Source organism: Cetorhinus maximus, chromosome 2 (assembly GCF_964194155.1).
Source record: "Cetorhinus maximus chromosome 2, sCetMax3.hap1.1, whole genome shotgun sequence".
In the NCBI taxonomy this organism is placed as follows: domain Eukaryota; kingdom Metazoa; phylum Chordata; class Chondrichthyes; order Lamniformes; family Cetorhinidae; genus Cetorhinus; species Cetorhinus maximus.
Genome location: NC_135880.1, coordinates 31749186 through 31769596, shown reverse-complemented (window position 1 = coordinate 31769596; position 20411 = coordinate 31749186). Strand labels below are relative to the sequence as shown.

At 47.9% G+C, this 20411-nt stretch overlaps 1 protein-coding gene across 1 annotated transcript in view; it reads left to right on the top strand.

Moving 5' to 3' along the window:
- The window catches only part of LOC144689928 (ufm1-specific protease 2-like), a 54115-nt gene extending 33904 nt beyond the window's left edge, over window positions 1-20211 (top strand). The window contains exons 5-7 of the mRNA XM_078557448.1: window positions 12302-12494; window positions 19698-19841; window positions 20041-20211. Of these exons, the coding sequence (XP_078413574.1) occupies window positions 12302-12494; window positions 19698-19841; window positions 20041-20211 (508 nt within the window). The remainder of the gene's footprint in view (window positions 1-12301; window positions 12495-19697; window positions 19842-20040) is intronic.
- The last annotated feature ends 200 nt before the right edge of the window (window positions 20212-20411 follow it).

Sequence of the window (20411 nt, the reverse complement as noted above, 5' to 3'; positions counted from 1 at the left end):
AAAATTACAGTGAAGTTAAAGAAGTCAAAGGTTGGTGACTTGGCTGCCTTCAGGCTGAACTCGGTGGTCCTTCTGGGTTGGCGTTGAGGCAGTGTAAAGATATCGACGGATGGTTTACCTTTTCTTCTGAAGATAGCAATAGCGATGTTGCGTTTGGCACATGGGCAATCAAAATCAGCAGACCGGGTTCAAAACTTGCAAGTCAGATTGAGAGAGACAGCATAGGGGGGTGCGCACTTATGGTCATGCTCCTGCAGCACCTCAGTTGCTTGTCGTATCTGCAGAAAAGGCAGTTGCTTAAATACACAAAAGGTTGGCTTGTCACATGACCCCCTCTCTCCAACTGCCCAGTGACCCAGATATGTCATGCTGTATTCCGGTTGTAACCTGATTAGACTATGGCTAGGAATTCCTCTTCCTGCCAGGACCCCATTGTCCAAGAGATTATGTCTAATGTTTTGTCTCCACCCAGTTGAATACCCAGGTGATTGTCTGGATGCTTTGCTAAAGGGATAGACAATTGCCCCCATTCATACTCCCCAAAGGCCTTTGTTCCTTGTGCGCCTTTGTCGACAGGTTACCTCCATTCAATGATTCAGGAATGTAGAATGTACAGTGATGGAAATATGCAGCCATCTTTGAGTGTGATCCCAAGTCACTGTAGCATGGCTTTAGTCTTTTTAATCAATTAGGAATTTTCAACCAGTAAATTCAAAAATCTTTTTTTTGATATAAAGCATGGTTTACAACAATAGTACAAACCCCCAAAATGTGTACCTCCTGTCTCTTCCTACTCTTCTTTCTGGATGTCCACCCATCTAGTATCCTGAACTCTCACTGCCTGTGGGCTCACCGCCTCCTAGAATATATGATCCAGGAAATTCTCATTCTCCCTGATGCTCTGCCACGACTCCAGCTGCCCCTCAAGCTTGGAAATCCTGAGCTTGAGGTCAAGCAGCTGCAGGCACTTCCTAGACATGTTGTCCCTCAAGTCACATGAAGTGTTCTGAAGTACTGACATGACACAGGAATTGCAATTGGTGGCCTACAGAATACTCCCAGTAGTAAAAAGGTACCTCTATTGTTTTTAGCTCTAACCTAATAGGTTGAGTCTTTGATCCCCCCAAGACATTGGGTGGAATTGTCCCAGATTTGCACTAAGTGCGGTAGCGGGTGGGTAAAACGATGGTAGGTTTTCATGCCGGATCGTCCCAAACACATCACATTATTTATGCATTCCAGGGAATCATGCCGTTTCCATGGCAGGCGGGCTCTCATTCGCCTGCCTGCCATCACCTCGCTGCTTCACCACACCGGGTGGCAGATTTAAAGTGCAGCCACATGCACACACCTCAGTGCTTGCAGCCAACGACTGCTGCAGGGCAGATGCCCACAAAAGGCAAACAGAAGGCAGCCGCCAGGTTCAGCGACGCGTCATTATAATGCATTCTGGATGCCGTGGAGACCTGCCAGGATGTCCTCTACCCCCGCTCTGGCCACAAGATGGGCAGTGCCGTGACCAACCAGGCTTGGGAGGCGGTAGCAGCGGTGGTCAGCAGCAAAGCCCTTCAAAAGAGGACAGCCAACCAGAGCTGCAAGAGGATGAATGATCTCCTTCATTCCACCAGGGTAAGTCACTCTTTCCATCACGCTCAACTCACACACTCAGAAACCCAGCACACATCCACAGGGATCTCACTCATTGCCCGTTCAAGGCACATCACCATTCACTCTCTCACACTCAGTGCCCTTGTCCTCATCCCGTTCAGGGGACCACTCACCACCCGCACATGCCAGCCATACTTATCAAATGGCCTGGCAGGCGTCCTGCTTACACTTTCTCCATCCCTATTCATGCATGACAAGCTGGTACACAACAACAGGGAGAGGTCGCAGACCGGTGGAGGAATGCCTGAAATCAAGGTCTGTACAGACTTTGAATTCAGAGCCATCCAGCATGGTGATCTAGACCATCCTGTGCTGACGATGAGGTCAGCGGTGCTCTACCAAGTGAGGGTCCAGCAGTGCAACATCCATCAGACAACCATGCCGTGAGTGATGTGTCCTGTTTCACAGGCCACTGCCATGCACTAATTATCTCCCCTTGCTTCCGCAGGCACATCTGGAAAACAGCCAACGGAGTCCATGACCCTGGGCCTCCAATCAAGCCCCGAAAAAACCTCTGGAGGCACCCTCCTTAAAATTCTGTCACAGTGCTCATCCGCACCCTCCACCAGCGCAGAGACACACACCTTGGTGGGACCTAACTTTACAGTAACCCCGGAATCACAATCTGGTGAGCACATCGCACTTTCTGATCCACAGCAGGCAGAGGCAGGGACTTCCCAGGTGTCTGGCATTCGGAGCTCTGCTGGAGGCCAGGAATTTGCTGTGTCTGAGTTAGATGATGAGCCTCTGGACTCGGTCATGTCACAGTTGCTGGAGCTGCAAAGGCAAGCTCGGGAACATCAGGAAGGGATGTCCACTGCACTCCTCAGATTGCAACATACAATGGAGGAGTCCATCTGCCTTCACTCTGAAACGAAACACACCAAGTTCAACACTGGTAGGATGGTGGCCACCATGGATGGTCCAGGGCATCACTCCTGCACTGCTGCGCAGGCTTAACTCCATTGCTGGTGCCATAGTTGGCCTCCAACAGCGTGTATGCGAGAGGGGTGCCGGGCAGCTCGATGTCACTCCAGCTACCCTCTCTCCTCAAGGAGTCAGCCTGGGGCCCTCAGGCACCCATAGGGAGGAGGATCAGGAGGTGTACGCCATGGGGCCATTCACCCAAGTGACCCCAGGAGTGTCCAGCCCATCCGAATCCTGTCTTCCTGTGACCTCAGCAGCACCAGTTCCAAAGGCCAAGGAGGGTGGCACTGCCACACAGCAGGACCCTAAAAGCAGGTAGGGGCCCTTCAAGTCTCGGCCCTCAAGAGGTTGCCCACCAAGGCCATCACAGACAGGGTGTAGCAGTCAGCAGGCTGCCTCCACCTCCACTGTGGATGTCCGGGGAGCACCAAGACATAGCAGCAAGGTTAGGAAAGTTAAGGAGAATCAGTTGCACAGCCTGGGCACGGGTGTTAATCACTTGTAAAAACTGTTCACTATTGTCAATAAACTCCTAAGAATGTCTCCCTGCCTGCGGCTCCTTGTTCTGATGAGCAGTGTTCTTGTCACTCAGATGTGAAACCTTTCTGCACAAGATAAAGACAGGTGTCTCAATCCAGGGCCTCTTCCCTGTGCTCTGTGCAGCCTTCAGACCACAGTGATGGTCCGGCCTCACTCTCCCTGGACACATTACTGACGCCTGCACCTCGATGGTGCTTGTCATTGCTGCTAGAATGTCATGGGCAGGTGCCACAGAGTTCCATCATTCCCTGTGAGCTCTCAGCACCTTTAAATTGGGGCTGGTCCCCATCTCTTCAGCATCAGTGACCAGTGACCCTGTGCTCCTGAAGGGCTCAAGTGCTAAAAGCGGAGAAAGTATCAGATGCTTTTAAAGTTTCATGGCTGCATCTCCATGCTAGGACCCTGATCACAGGGTGCAAGCAAGCTGCCCTCGGCCAAACAGGAGTCAGACATTCTCAGAGGCTATGTGAAGATCTAGGGAGTATCCTCATTGCATATCATCATCATCCTCCTGGAATCGAGCGACTATTAGGGCCTCCACTGCATCTCCATGACAGGAGCATTCTCACAGAGGGTATTTGTGCTGCCATAAGCCAGACTGGAGTCAAATGTTAACAGATGTAATGTGAGGATCTATGGGGTCACCTCACTGCATGTCCTCCACAAATCTAGCAGCTATGAGGGCCTCCCGAGTGTGCTGCCTTGTCTAGCCAGTGTGAAGGCCTCATCCCCGTCATAGTCGCCTTAGAGGACCTTCTCACCCTTATCCCCATTGGCATCCTCCTCATTGGTGGAGACCTCCAGTTCCTCCATCTCCTCCTCAGCCAGCTTGTCTCCCAGTTGGAGCGCAAGGTTGTAAAGGGCGCAGCAGACGACGACGATGCGTGACACAGTCTGCGGACTGTATAGCAGGGCTCCACCAGACTGGTCCAGGCACGGGACCCTCATCTTCAGCATCCCAATGGTCTGCCCCGCCAAGTTGCGAGTTGCAGCATGAATCTCGTTATACCATTGCTCTGCTGCAGTCTGAGGCTGCCGCACGGGTGTCATCAACCATGGCCTCTGCGGGAAGCCGTTGTCTCCTAGGAACAATCCCTGTAGCTTCTGTGGATCCTGGAAGACTTCAGGGGTCTGCGAGTGACAGAGGATGTAGGCGTCATGCACAATCCCTTGAAACTGTACACACGCCTGCAGGATGCGTTTGTGGTGGTCGCACGCCAGCTGCACATTCACAAAATCACAATGCAGAAGAGGCCCTTCAGCCCATCAAGTCTGCACCAACACGTGAGAAACACCTGATCTACCTACCTAATCCCATTTACCAGCGCTTGGTCCATAGCCTTGAATGTTATGACGTGCCAAGTGCTCATCCAGGTACGTTTTAAAGGATGTGAGGCAACCCACCTCCACCACCCTCCCAGGCAGTGCATTCCAGACCTTCACCACCCTCTGGGTAAAAAAGATTTTCTTCACATCCCCCCTAAACCTCCTGCCCCTCACCTTGAACTTATGCTCCCTTGTGACTCGCCCTTCAGCTAAGGGGAAGAGCTGCTCCCTATCCACCCTGTCCATGCCCCTCATAATCTTGTATACCTCGATCAGGTCGCCCCTCAGTATTCTCTGCTCCAATGAAAACAACCCAAGTCTATCCAACCTCTCTTCATAACTTAAATCTTTCATCCCAGGCAACATCCTGGTGAATCTCCACTACATCCCCTCCAGTGCAATCACATCCTTCTTATAATGTGGCGACCAGAAATGCACACAGTACTCCAGCTGTGGCCTCACCAAGGTTCTATACAACTCCAACATGATCTCCCTACTTTTGTAATCTATGCCTTGATTGATAAAGGCAAGTGTCCCATATGCCTTTTTCACCACCCCACTAACATGCCCCTCCGCCTTCAGAGATCTATGGACACACATGCCAAGGTCCCTTTGTTCCTCAGACCTTCCTAGTGTCATGCTGTTCATTGAATACTTCCTTGTCAAATTACTCCTTCCAAAGTGCATCACCTCACACTTTTCAGGGTTAAATTCCATCTGCCACTTATCTGCCCATTTGACCATCCTGTCTATATCTTCCTGTAGCCCAAGGCACTCAACCTCACTGTTAACCACCCGGCCAATCTTTGTGTCATCCACAAACCTACTAATCATACCCCCCACATTGTCATCTATATCATTTATATAAATGACAAATAATAGGGGACCCAGCACAGATCCCTGTGATACGCCACTGGACACTGGCTTCCAGTCACTAAAGCATCCTTCTGTCATCACCCTCTGTCTCCTACAACTAAGCCAATTTTGAATCCACCTTATCAAATTACCCTGTATCCCATGTGCATTTGCCTTCTTTATAAGTCTCCCATGTGGGACCTTGTCAAAGGCTTTGCTGAAATCCATATAAACTACATCAACTACACTACCCTCATCAACACACCTGGTCACCTCCTCAAAAAATTCAATCAAATTTGTTCGGCATGACCTCCCTCTGACAAAGCCATGCTGACTATCCCTCATCAAACCTTGCTTCTCCAAGTGGAGATAGATTCTCAGATTCTGTCCTTCAGAATTTTCTCCAATAGTTTCCCTACCACTGACGTGAGACTCACTGTCCTATAGTTCCCTGGCTTATCTCTACAACCCTTCTTAAATAGCAGAACCACATTAGCTGTTCTCCAGTCCTCTGGGACCTCCCCCATGGCCAGAGGGGAATTAAAAATTTGGGTCAGAGCCCCTGCGATCTCCTCCCTTGCCTCCCTCAGCAGTCTGGGACACAAATCATCCGGACCTGGAGATTTGTCCACTTTTAAGCCTGCCAACACCTCCAATACCTTGTCCCTCCCTATATCAATTTGCTTAAGAACCTCGCAGTCTCTCTCCCCGAGTTCGATACCTGCATCCTTATTCTCTTGGGTGAAGACAGATGTGAAGTATTCATTCAACACTCTAGTGATGTCATCTGGCTCCACCCATAGATTGCCCCCTTGGTCCCTTGTGGGCTCTATTCTTTCCCTGGTTATCCTCTTCCCATTATATACTTATAGAATATCTTGGGATTTTCCCTACTTTTGCCAGCCAGAGCTTTCTCATATCCCCTCTTTGCTCTCCTAATTGCTTTCTTAAGCTCCACCCTGCACTTTCTGTACTCCACTAATGCCTCTGCTGATTTGCTTCCCTTGTACCTGCTAAAGGCCTCTCTTTTCCTTCTCATCGTAACCTGAATATCTCTGGTCATCCATGGTTCTCTGGGCTTGTTACTCCTTCCTATCACCCTAAAGGGAGCATGTTGAGCCTGTACCCTCCCCTTTTCCTTTTTGAATGCCCCCCACTGCTCCTCTGTAGATTTCCCCACAAATAACTGTTCCCAGTCTACCTTGGCCAGATCCTGCCTTATTTTACTAAAATCCACTCTCCCCCAATCCAAAACATTTTTTGCAACTTGTCTGTTTCTTTGTCCATAACAAACTTAAATTGTACCATGTTGTGGTCGCTATCACTAAAATGCTCCCCCACCACCACCTCAGCCACCTGTCTGGCTTCATTCCCCAGAATTAGGTCCAGCGCTGCACCATCCCTTGTTGAACCCTCTACATATTGATCTAAAAAGTTGTCCTGTACACATTTCAAGAAATCCACTCCATCCAAGCCCATAACACTGTCTATCCCAATTAATGTTGGGAAAGTTGAAATCACCTAATATCACCCTATTGTTATTGTTTTTACACACCTCCACAAATTATGCACATATTTGCTCTTCAATTTCCCGCTGACTATCTGGGGGTCTAAAATAAGCATGTAACAATGTGGCTGCCCCTTTTATATTCCTAAACTCTACCCACAAAGCTTCATTCGATGTCCCCTCCAAGATATCATCTCTTCTTACTGCAGTAACTGACTCCTTAACTAATAACGCAACGCCTCCTCCTCTTTTACCCCCTCCCCTGTCTCGCCTGAAGATTCTATATCCCAGAATGTTGAGCTGCCAATCCTGCCCCTCCCTCAACCACATCTCAGTGATGGCTACTATATCACAATTCCATGTGTCAATCCTCACCCTTAACTCATCCATTTTACCTGTAATACTCCTGGCATTAAAGTAGAGGCCATCCAGCCTTACCTTATTCCCTTGAAACTTAATGCAGCTGTACTCCCTCTGACTTGATTGTTTTGCTGTATTATGACGTGTCCCTATTCTGCTCACATTCTGTGTCCCCTCCCCCTGCCGAATTAGTTTAAACTCCTCCCAACAGCGCGAGCAAACCCGCCTGCAAATTCCATGAATGGAACCCCTTGCGGTTGATGTAGTTGACCCCTTGTTGCGACAGAGATCTGAGCGCCACGTGAGTGTAGTCAATCGCATCCTGCACCTGTTGGAACCCTGAGATCTGGGTGAATCCAGTCGCTCTTGCTGTCCTGGTCCCATGCGAAATGCACAAAGTTGTGTGCCCTCGCAAATCACAGAATCACAAAATTTTAACGGCACAGAAGGAGGCCATTTGGCCCATCGTGTCTGCACCAGCTCTCCAAATGAGCATGATGACCTAGTGCCATTGCCTTGCTTCTGTCCAACCCCTCATGATTTTGAACATCTCTATCAAATCCCCTTTTAGCCTTCTTCCCTCCAAAGAGAACAACCCCAACCTATTCTCATAGCTAAAGTTTCTCATCCCTGAAACCATCCTTGTAAACCTCTTCTGCACTATCTTCAATGTGCTTACATCCTTCCTATAATGACATCCGCAACCTCATGGATGCATTTGTCGATGGAGGCTTGTGAGATCTGACAGAGGTCACCTGTGGAACACTGAAAGGAGCCACTGGCAGGTCACTTTAACAGCCACTGGCAGTGGATGCCCTCCATGTTCCCGTGGCGTCAAATCCTGCAGTAGCTGACAGATGTGACTGATCAGTTCCCTAGACTTGGGCAGTCTTTGGCGACACTGGTTCTCCGTCATCTGCAGGAATGAAAGACGGCGCCTCTAGATCCTGGGTGTCGCTAGCTGCCAACCAGCGACGGCTCACTGTGGCTGACTGCGGGAGCCCCAGCCGCCACTCTCTGGGGGTGCTGCCCCTGCCTCTGTGCAGCCAGTCGCCTCAGTCGCTCTCTTCTCCATCGTCTTCACTCTCTGTAAGCCACGAGACATACAGCTAGTTCACCAGGCTCCATGATCCTGATGTACTCCTCCTGCAGGATGGAAGAGAGAGACACGCGCTTAGCATGGGTGTACCAAGAACCTGCCCTGGTTAAGTGTGAAGGCCCGTTAATACTTTGCAGAGAATGCTGGCCACCACTTGGGTGGCCAGAGACTAGTGCCCTGCATGGCTGCCCAACACCCCACCCACCTCCGCCCCACTGCACCCAACCAATTGGTGGCAGCTTTGCCCATTGCACTGCATGCTGTGGTCTCAGCTCAGGCACAGGCATTCTCCTAACCCGCGCTGCAAGGCTGCACTGTTAGCTTGAACTATTGGGGAGACAGTCCAAACCATGATGATGACATTGCAAGGGGCTGTGAGCGCCTCGAGCAGTGACTGCTCCATGGCCAGCTTTAGCAAGGAGATTATACATGTGCAGTCGGCCAAGTATTCTGCAGTCCACTGAAATACTCATGATTTTGTGGTATGTGCCTGGGTGGGTGAAAAGATATTCTATAAGTATATAATGGGAAGAGGATAACCAGGGAAAGAATAGGGCCCACAAGGGACCAAGGGGGCAATCTATGGGTGGAACCAGATGACATCACTAGAGTGTTGAATGAATACTTCACATCCGTCTTCACCTGAGAGAATGAGGATGAAGGTATCGAACTTGGGGAGAGATACTGCGAGGTTCTTAAGCAAATTGATATCGGGAGTGACAAAGTATTGGAGGTGTTGGCAGGCTTAAAAGTGGACAAATCTCCAGGTCCGGATGTTTTGTATCCCAGACTGCTGAGGTAGGCAAGGGAGGAGATCGCAGGGGCTCTGACACAAATTTATAATTCCTCTCTGGCCACTGGAGAGGTGCCAGAGGACTGGAGAACAGCTAATGTGGTTCCACTATTTAAGAAGGGTTGTAGAGATAAGCCAGGGAACTATAGGACAGTGAGTCTCACGTCAGTGGTAGGGAAACTACTGGAGAAAATTCTGTAGGAGAGAATCTATCTCCACTTGGAGAGGCAAGGTTTGATAAGGGATAGTCAGCATGGCTTTGTCAGAGGGAGGTCATGCCTAACAAATTTGATTGAATTTTTTGAGGAGGTGACCAGATGTGTAGATGAGGGTAGTGCAGTTGATGTAGTTTATGTGGATTTCAGCAAAGCCTTTGACAAGGTCCCACATGGGAGACTTATAAAGAAGACAAATGCACATGGGATACAGGGTAATTTGATAAGGTGGATTCAAAATTAGCTTAGTTGTAGGAGGGAGAGGGTGATGACAGAAGGATGCTTTAGTGACTGGAAGCCAGTGTCCAGTGGCACACCACAGGGATCTGTGCTGGGTCCCCTATTATTTGTCATTTGCTTAAACAACAAGATGACTATGTGGGGGGGTAGGATTAGTAAGTTTGCGGATGACACAAAAATTGGCTGGGTGGTTAACAGTGAGGTTGAGTGTCTTGGGCTACAGGAAGATATAGACAGGATGGTCAAATGGGCAGATAAATGGCAGATGAAATTTAACCTGAAAAGTGTGAGGTGATACACTTTGGAAGGAGTAATTTGACAAGGAAGCATTCAATGAACGGCATGACACTAGGAAGTTCTGAGGAACAAAGAGACCTTGAAATGTGTGTCCATAGATCTCTGAAGGCGGAGGGGCATGTTAGTGGGGTGGTGAAAAAGGCATATGGGACACTTGCCTTTATCAATCAAGGCATAGATTACAAAAGTAGGGAAATCATGTTGGAGTTGTATAGAACCTTGGTGCGGCCACAGCTGGAGTACTGTGTGCAGTTCTGGTCGCCACATTATAGGAAGGATGTGATTGCACTGGAGGGGATGCAGTGGAGATTCACCAGGATGTTGCCTGGGATGAAACATTTAAGTTATGAAGAGAGGTTGGATAGACTTGGGTTGTTTTCATTGGAGCAGAGAAGACTGAGGGGCAACCTGATCGAGGTGTACAAGATTATGAGGGGCATGGACAGGGTGGATAGGGAGCCGATGTTCCCCTTAGTTGAAGGGTCAGTCACAAGGGGGCATAAGTTCATGGTGAGGGGCAGGAGGTTTAGGGGGGATGTGAGGAAAAACCTTTTTACTCAGGGGCTGGTGACAGTCTGGAATGCACTGCCTGGGAGGGTGATGGAGGCAGGTTGCCTCACATCCTTTAAAAGTTACCTGGATGAGCATTTAGCACATCATAACATTCAAGGCTTTGGGCCAAGTGCTGGTAAATGGGATTAGGTAGGTAGGTCAGGTGTTTCTCACGTGTTGGTGCAAACTCGATGGGCCGACAGGCCTCTTCTGCACTCTGTGATTCTGTGATTGTAGCTACAGTATTTACATGGCTAGCCCAGTTCAGTTTCTGGTCAATGGTAGCCCCCAAGGTGTTGATAGTGGGGGATTCAGCGATGGTAATGCCATTGAACATCAAGGGGCGATGGTTGGATTCTCTCTTGTTGGAGATGGTCATTGCCTGGCACTTGTGTGAGGCAAATGTTACTTGCCACTTGTCAGCCCAAGCCTGGATATTGTCCAGGCCTTGCTGCAATTGGACATGGACTGCTTCAGTATCTGAGGATTCGCGAATGGTGCTGAACAATGTGCACTCATCAGCGAACATCCCCACTTCTGACCTTATGATGGAAGGAAGGTCATTGGTGAAGCATCTGAAGATGGTTGAGCCGAGGACACTACCCTCAGGAGCTCCTGCAGTGATGTCCTGGATGCCTTAGGACCAAAAGGGGGATACTTCCTTATGGTCTCCCTTTCTTGATTGGGGACACCCCAGTAAGATCTGCCTCCCTTGTGTGCTCCTGCCATCCTCGACCCTCTGGTCAAAATCCTCACCTCCCCGAGTCACCCCTCTGATCCCGCCATGATATCCCATGGCACTTATCTCCATCCTGACTCTGGTTTGTCAACTCATAGGACTGTTTGTAGTCTCAGCAGTGGCTGCTACTCCTAATGGCACTGCTGTGACATTTGGTCAGCAGCTCGCTGATAGGGAATTCCTCCTGAGTGAGGGACAGAAGTCTCACCTGCATCTGCAGCTATTTATTGCTGCTCTGAGAAGCAGCTGGAATTAGTGGGGGTGCATTTAAAAGCCCACAACACATGAAATGCTGCCCACTGCTACAAAGGCTGAATAGATGGCTGAGCTTTTTGATTTAATTCAAATGTTTTTACGTATTCAGCTCTGATTGTTTTGTTTGTACAGCTATGCAATGTTTATGCTTCGTTCTCTGAATGCTTAACTCTGTTTCAAATTCACTAATAGATTCAGCTCAGCAAAGGTTGTTTGTACAATGGAATTGTGTTATGAATGCTTGGCTGAGTTCCAAACCCACAAATGGATTCATCATATAAGAGGTTGTTGATGTAGCTGTCAGGAGGGCTGTGAGTTTGTTTGTCTTTACAGTTCTATGAGTATCTAATAGGATAAGGGTTTTTTGAAGTTGTTTTTGAATGACTGTTTGTAATTACCATCTCCATGATGCAAATCCAGTACCTTGTATCCAGGAATATTGAGTACCCAGTCCTGCCCCTTTTTGATATCCATTTTGCAAATGGATCCCAGAACAAGTCTTTTAAAAAATCTAAAAAGAAAACACGGAAATCTTGAAATCTGAAATATAAGGTAGAAATATTGTAAATACTAAGTAGCTCCATCAAAGTTGTTACTGTAGATCTTTGATCAGAATTCCAGTTTCAATGACATTCCTGCACCTGTTATTTAGCAATGGGCCTAAATTGTGAAATTTGAATCGGGTAAATTTGATAGTAAAATGAGGAAAATATGCCATCACTTCCATGTTTATTGAGTGTAAAGGTGTTTTATTTAAATTATTCTGCCATTATTTGGGGAGAAAGTAGAAGCTGGTAGGGAAGCTAAACTACTCCTACACAATTTTGTGTCTGAGATAAAGTAAGTTTCTTGTCAAATTATGCTATATATCAAATTATGTTGTTTAGAACATGTCTTTAATGGTAACTAAAAATGATGTTTTTAACAGGCTACAGGATCAGTTTGTGGAAGCAGTTACTGAACAGCTTTCTGCAATGGACAAATGCATTCAGCGATATACAAATGGAAAATCTGTCCCAATGCCGCAAGCATACCACTTTGAATTGCAAGAGAAACCTACTCTTACTACAGTAATATACCCTGCTGGGATCAGTGATGAGACTCTGCAACCGCAACGAAAAGTATGATTGGAGCCCAGGTCACTTTTTTTCATTTATACAGTCTGTCCATGAATTACTAAATGTTTAAAGTAGCAATTTCTTTCTTCAATTTTAGATTGATGCTCATTTTTTTAAATGTCACAACCTGTCTTTTGACAGGTTCCAAATGTGCTTCTGTTGGTTATTAATGAAAAATGTGATTTGGCATGACGTTGTCTCCCAAAATAAATGCCATGCTACCCATGGTAACTAAGCGTAATGTAATATGTGCCCAATATTCAGTAAAATTCTTGGAAGCAGCGAAAGTGCTTGCTTCTGAGTGACCATAAATCACTTCGCTAGTTACTTGCTTCTAATCTTTCGTCTCTTACATTTCGCATATCGTGGATCAGTCACCTATCCAGATAAGAAGCCACAAGACATTTTGAGTAAGAATCACTGCACTTACTGTCCTTGCACTAGATATCAATCCCCAACAGCTATCCTCAATTCTTCTGTCCTGCCATCAACTGTGAATAATTGTTCTGCTTGGAGGGAAGTGAAGAATATGTTGACTGCAAGATGACATGGCTGGTGATTGATGTTTGGAATGGAGTCAACCCTCTGTGGCAGACTTATAGCTATGTTCAAGCCGGGGAGGTCCACAGTACTTTGACAATTGACCAGTTTTACTTGTTGAATTTTCCCAGGATTTGTAAGTTTAGATTATAGGAGCAGGTTGCATAAACCTAGATATTTCCTTGAGCTTAGAAGATTGAGGGTCAATCTGATCGAGGCTGTCACAGACAAAGATTATGGGCGCAATTATCCGTGCCCGCTGGCATCGGGCGTGATCGGTGGCGTGGGCGGACAATATGCCGCAATCGCTTTCACAACAGTGGGAAACTAGTTCGTGATTGTCTGCTCAGCCTGCTGATGGTGGGCCGTGTTTCCCGCCACCGGAGGTTGGGAACCTTATTGTAATACATCAGTATATTACTCTCAGGCCTGCCTGCCAGAATCGTCCCCCCTCCCCACCGCTGGATCGTCTGTCCATGTCGGCGGATTTCACAACAGCACATAAGCGACAAGCACTTGGCAGGCTGCACTTTGCGGGAACTCGGAGGTGAGTACACAGTAATGTTGTGTAGCACTCGCCAGGGGCTTCGAGCTTGAAGGATGCTGGGGGATCGGAGTTAAGGGTAGCCCTGCCATTGAGGCAACTTGTGAGGGGGTCAGGCAACCATTCAGGCGACTTGTGAGGTGAGGGGGGCAAGGGCCTGCTGTTGAATATAACACACAAGCATTCGGGGTCAGGGGTAGTGTTGGCGAGGGAAGTGGCCACACATTAGGGAAACCTATATAAAGTGACCATTCCTCTGCAACTCAGACAGTTCAGGCGCAGCCACATTAATATGATTGGAGTCAGGCTTCTAGCTTATCTGCCCACTCAAGCAATGCAGAGGCATCAAAGTGCCACCAAGTGCTCCAAAGATTTTCATTCTGCAGCCCCCCACCCCCCCCACCCCAGCACAGGCTGCAAAGTCATGAACATTTTAGTGATTGCAGAACAGTTGGACGACTGCACACGTTGTACAATCTCCTCACTAAAGCTGGCCATGGAGCAGTCACTGCTGGAGGTCCTCATATCATCCCGGTTTAGACCAATCTTCTTCATGGTTCCAACTAACAGTGCAGCCTTGCAGTGTGGGTTAGGAGAATGCCTGCGCCTGAGCTGAGAGCACAGCATGCAGTCCAATGAGCAAAGCTGCCGCCAATCGATCAGATGGAGTGGGGCGGAAGTGGGTGGGGTTTTGGGCAGCCATGCAGCGCTCTAATCTCTGGCCATCCAAATGATGGCCAGCACTCTCCGGGAATTGTTAAGGGGCCTTCACACTTAATCAGGACAGGTTCTTAGTACACCCAGGCTAACCCATATGTCTCTCTCTTCCATCCTGCAGGAGGACTACATCAGGATCATGGAGCCTCGTGAACTAGCTGTATGTCTGATGGCCTACAGAGAGTGAAGATACTGACGGAGGAGATACTGACTGAGGCTCCTGGCTGCGCGGAGACAAGAGCAGCAACCATCAGGAAGAAGGGGCGGCCGGGGCTCCTGCACAGACCACCAAAGAGCCACAGTGAACTGTGGCTGGTCAGCGCCTAGCGACACCAATGGTCTACAAACGCCGCCTGTCATTCCTGCAGATGACCGAGAATCAGTGTTGCCGAAGACCGAGCATGTCTAGGGAACTCATCGGTCACCTCTTCCAGCTACTGCACAATTTGGCACCACGGGGACATGGAGGGCATCCACTGCCAGTGGCCATGAAAGTGACAGTGGCTCCTTTCGGGGCTCCACAACTGACCTCTGTGAGGTCTTAGAAGCCTCCACCCACAAATGTATCCATGAGGTCACGGGTGCTATCTTTGCAAGGGCACACAACATTGTGCATTTTGCCTGGGACCAGGACAGCCAGGACGCAACAGCAATTGGAGTTGCCCAGATCTCGAGTTTGCAACAGGTGCAGGATGCGGTCAACTGCACTCACCTGATGCTCAGATCTCTGTCACAACACACGGTGAACTACATCAACCGCAAGGGGTTCCACTCACTGAATATGCAGCTGGTGTGCGACCACCAGAAACGCACCCTGCAGGTGTGCGCACGGTTTCTAGGGAGTGTGCACGACACCTACATCCTTAGTCGATCACAGATCCCTGGGGTCTTCCAGGCTCCACAGAAGCTGCGGGGTTGGCTCCTCGGGGACAAGGGCTATCCACAGAGACCATGGCTGATGACACCCTTGCAGCGGCCTCAGACTGCAGCAGAGCTATGCTATAATGAGGCTCATGCTGCAGCTCACAACTTGGTGGAGTAGACCATCGGAATGCTGAAGATGAGGTTCCGGTGCCTGGACCGGTCTGGTGGAGCCCTGTAATACAGTCCGCAGAGGGTGTCACGCATCATCGTTGCCTGCTGCGCCCTTTACAACCTGGTGCTGCAACGGGGAGAGGAGCTGGCTAAGGAAGACTTGGAGGAGCTGCACATCTCCTCCAATGAGGAGGATGCCAACAGGGATGAAAGTGAGGAGGTCCTCGGGGGCGGCGATGAGGCAGATGCTCTTGGGGGGCCCTCACAGCTGCTAGATTTGTGGAGTATGATGACAACATGCAGTGAGGAGACACCATAGATCCTCACATCGCATCTGTGAATGTTTGACTCTGGTCTAGCTTATGGCAGCGCAAATACCCTCTGTGAGAATGCTCCTATCATGGAGACGCAGTGGAGGCCCTAAGTCGCTCGATTCCAGGAAGATGATGATGACATGCAGTGAGGACACTCTATAGGTCTTCACATGGCCTCTGAGAATGTCTGACTCCTGTCTGGCCAAGGGTAGATCACTTGCGCTCTATGGTCAAGGCCATATTATAGAGACGCAGCCATGAAACTTTAAAAGCATCTGATCCTTTGTCCACCTTTAGCACTTGAGCCCCTCAGGAGCACAACATCACTGGTCACAAATGCTGAAGAGATGGGAGGCCAGCCCCTCCTTAAAAGTGCTGAGAGCACACAGAGAGAATGAGAGAACTCTGTGACGCCTGCCCACGACATTCTGGCAGCAATGACCCGCATCGCCAAGGGGCAGGCATCAGTAATGTTTCCAGGGAGAGTGAGGCCAGACCAACAATTTGGTCTGAAGGCTGCACAGTGCAGAGGGAAGAGGCCCTGGGCTGAGACACCTGCCTTTATCTTGTGCAGAAAGTTTTCACACCTAAGTGTGAAACAGAACAAGGAGCCATAGGCAGGGAGACATCCTTGAGAGTTTATTGACAATAGTGAACAGTATGTGATTAACACCCATGCCCAGGCTGTGCAACTAATTCTCCGCTATGTCTTGGCGCTCCCCGAACATCCACAGTGGAGGTGGAGGCACCCTGCTGACTCAGATGCCCTGTCTGTGAAGACCTTGGCGGGCGTCTCTGGAGGGCCGAGACTTGGAGGGCCCCGGCCTGCTTTTGGGGTCCTGCTGTGTGGCAGTGCCACCCTCCTCGTCCTGTGGAGCTGGAGCTGCTGAGGTCACAGGAAGAGGGGAGTTGGATGGGCTGGGCACTGTCAGAGTCACCTGAATGGATGGGCCCGGATTGTGCACTTGCTGATCCTCCTCCCTATGGGTGCCTCGAAGCCCCAGGCTGATTCCTTGAGAAGCAGGAATAGCTGGAATGAGATCAAGCAGCCCGGCACCCCTCTCGCGTGCATGCTGTTGGAGGCCAACTATGGCATCAGCAATTCAGTAGTGCAGGAGCAAAGTCCTGGACCAAGGTCTCTATGGTGGCCGCCATCCTACCAGTGTTGATCTCGGTGTGTTGGCATGCCGGTGCTATCACCTCAACCTGAAGTGTCTTTCAATCTGAGGAGTGCAGTGGACATCCCTTCCTGATGTTCCCGAGCTTGCCTTTGCAGCTCCAGCAACTGTGACATGACCGAGTCCAGAGGCTCATCATCTGACTTAGGGTCAGCAAATTTATGGCCTCCAGCAGTCCCCTGAGTGCCGGACACCTGGCAAGTCCCTGCCTCCACCTGCTGTAAATGTGTTCACCAGGTTGTAATTCCAAGGCTATTCCAAAGCTAGGTCCCACCGAGTTGTGTGTCTCTGCATTGGCGGAGGGTGTGGGTGAGCGCTGTGGCAGTACTTCAGGGAGGATGCCTCCAGGTCCCTCTTTAGAGTTTCTTCGGGGCTTGATTGGATGCACTGGGTCGAGAACACTGTTGGCTGTTTGATCGATATGCCTGTGAAAGCAAGGGGAGATAATTAGTGCATGGCAGTGGCCTGTGAAACAGGACACATCACTCACGGCATGGTTGCCGATAGATGCCACACTGCTGGACCCTCACTAGGTAGAGCACCACCGACCTCACCATCAGCACAGGGACGGTCCAGATTGTTGCCGGCAGCTGGATGGCTCTGTTTTCAAAGTCCATACTGACCTTGATCTTGTGCATTCTGCCATCAGTCTGTGACCTCTCCCTCTTGTTGTGTGCCAGCTTGTCTTACATGAATAGAGATGGAGAAAGTGTAAGCAGGACATCTGCCAAGCCAGATGATAAGTGTGCCTGGCCTGTGTGGGTGGTGGGTGGTCCCATGGACAGGATGAAGACAATGATGGTGAGTGCGAGAGAGTGAATGGTGATGTCCCTTGAACTGGCAGTAAATGGATGAGGTTTCCTAAAAAGTGCAAAGGCCGCTTGGCCTTTTTGTCTGCCTGCCAACTGTAAGGATGGACAGGCAACAAGAAATAACATTTAGTTGGGACTTTAATGGCCTTAATAGGCCTGTTAATTGTAAGTGGGCACGCTGCCAACTCCCGTGCACGCGCCCGCCGACCGAAATATCGCACAATTGCGCAATGACGCCGGGACACTCACCCGACGTCATCACGCGTCATTTTATGTTCATTCAGGTTGGGCACACGCCTGCCCAACAAGTGTAACATTCTGGCCCAGGAGTAGATACAGATGAAGAAAACAATTCGATTACAATCTGGAATTATTTCAGTCTCTTACATAGCAAGCCTGTGGTTTCTTCAATGAATTGATGCTTTAGCTGGAGTGGGGGCCTTGTAAAAGCAGAGGATAATCAGTAAGCGGCGAGGCTTCTTGTAGTTGAATTGCCAAGAGGTCAGCTCTCAGGTAAACTTGAAGTTGGAGCAGTTTGAGGGAGAGTCATTCTCCCGCTTTCAAAGTATATCTGTACATTACCTTGGCTGCGCAGTTGTCATGCAGCTGGTTCAATGGCTTAGATGGTGCATCTGATGGTATCGGTCACAATATTTCAGATCTGAATAGCTCCTGCTGTAATTTTTAAAACAACAGGTAATAAACATGCTGCCTTAACCACGTGACCTGTGATGAGTCCAAAGTTCTTCCAAAAAAAAATAAGTTGGATTGGGCTGAACACATCCTGTGTTATAGCCTTTCACACTTTGAGAGTTTTGAGACAGCCAGGATTTTTGTAATGGAATGACCCTTTCCATTTAAATTTCCCTTTCAGGAAAATTCATTGAGTTTCAATGTCTCTGTGGCACAGGATGAAATAGAAGAGTGAGTCGGCCAATATGTTAAAGCCTTGTTCTGTTGACAGTTCATCCCTAATAAAGGGGCTTTTGAATTTCACCACAGTTTGTGATTGTCCATATTTACTTGAATTTTAGGTCTGTCTGGAGCTGATATTACCAAAGTCACAATACACGTTGCTAGCCATCGTAAAAGCTGTTGTGCCTCTTTTAAAGTACAGCTTTAAAATTTTTAATAGCTTCATGTTGTGCAGGGCATGTCACACCTTCCTCTATATATTCTATATAATCTCAAAATTATAGTTAGGCCATTCAGGAATGATATCGGGAGGTACTTTTACCTTATTTCAGTCTTAAATGGCTGACGTCTTATTCTGAGTCTCTGACCCTAATTTTAGACTCCCCAGCCAGGGGATATATCTTTCTAGCATCTACCTTTTTAATCTCTAAGAATTTGATATGTATTTCAATGATAGCATCTTCTAAATTCAAGGGAATATAGCCACAGTCTACTCAATCTCTCCTCAAAAGGTAATGCTTTCATCCCAGAAATCAGTCTTGGAATTCTTTCCAAGGCAAGTATATCCTTAAATAAAAGCAAAATACTGCAGATGCTGAAAATCTGAAATAAAAACACAAAGTGTTGGAAAAACTCAATATGCCTGGCAGTATCAGTGAAGAGTGGAAGTCATATTCCCCATCCATTTCGATTTCTAGTAATTAAGTTTAGACTTCAGCCCATTGGGAAAGGACCATGCCTGCCTACCATTTGAAATGTATCCTGTGCTTTATGCTTTTCTGATTGCATCCATTGCAGACATTGCGACGTCAAAGGACATTCTAATCTAGGGACAGGATAGAGTGGAACTGCAATCTATACATTTTCTACAGGATCTAATTATGCAGCTCTAATTCTGGAATTGGAAGTTGTTGTGACGTAAAGAGCAGCAGTCTTAGCAGCTGCCAGATATGTAGCTATCCTCTGTTATTAGGTAGATTATAGTAAGGATAACCAAGATATTGCAGAATTTAGAGCCTTATGGATTTTTTTGATTGCGGTTTTAGGCTAGAACTATTGTCATAGTTTGTAAGATAATATTCTTTAAATGATGACCTAAGGATCTTATGAAGTTGTCAGCTTAAAAGTTATACATTTTTTGATGTGTCCAGGAGCTGCATGCTGAACTTGGTCTAGGCGATAAACCCGTCTTCCGCCGTCGCATGGCTTATCGTTTTCCAAGTGATGAGATAGCAGCTGAGTACTTGAGAGATATACATAAGTATATTCCTGCTCCCAACCCTGATGAATTTAAGGTACGTGTCTAAATTTACAAAACTATACACTGCTTAAGTAAAGCAAAATAACCACATTAACAGAATTATTTGTCATTGTAAGCATTTTTAATACTGTAGTGCATTAGTAGGCCGCAGGTTGGGGAAAAGAATTCTATTTTAACTCAGTTATAAGCACTTTTGATCTTATAAATTTTATGTTTTATTTACTTTGGAATAGGTTGCTCTAGTACATGGATCCTATATCTTTCATCACTGCTTGCAGGACTATGATAATGACAGTGAATGGGGTGCGCCATTCCGTTGTTTGCAAGTCGTCATCTCCTGGTTCAACTTACAGGGGTACATTGGCAAACCTGTACCTATAATTGCAGAGATGCAGAATGTATGATAATCCTTTTAAATTAATATTAACATTATTTAAACTTGTCTGGACTTATTTATGGGAAATCTTGAATTTTCATGTTTTAAAAACGGTTTTGTTTAGTCATCATTTAACACAGCGCAGTTACAAATTCACTTTGTGAAAAATTTTATTGCTGCACGATCAGATAATTCTGGAGAGGAACTTGCAGTGGGATGGGGAGAACC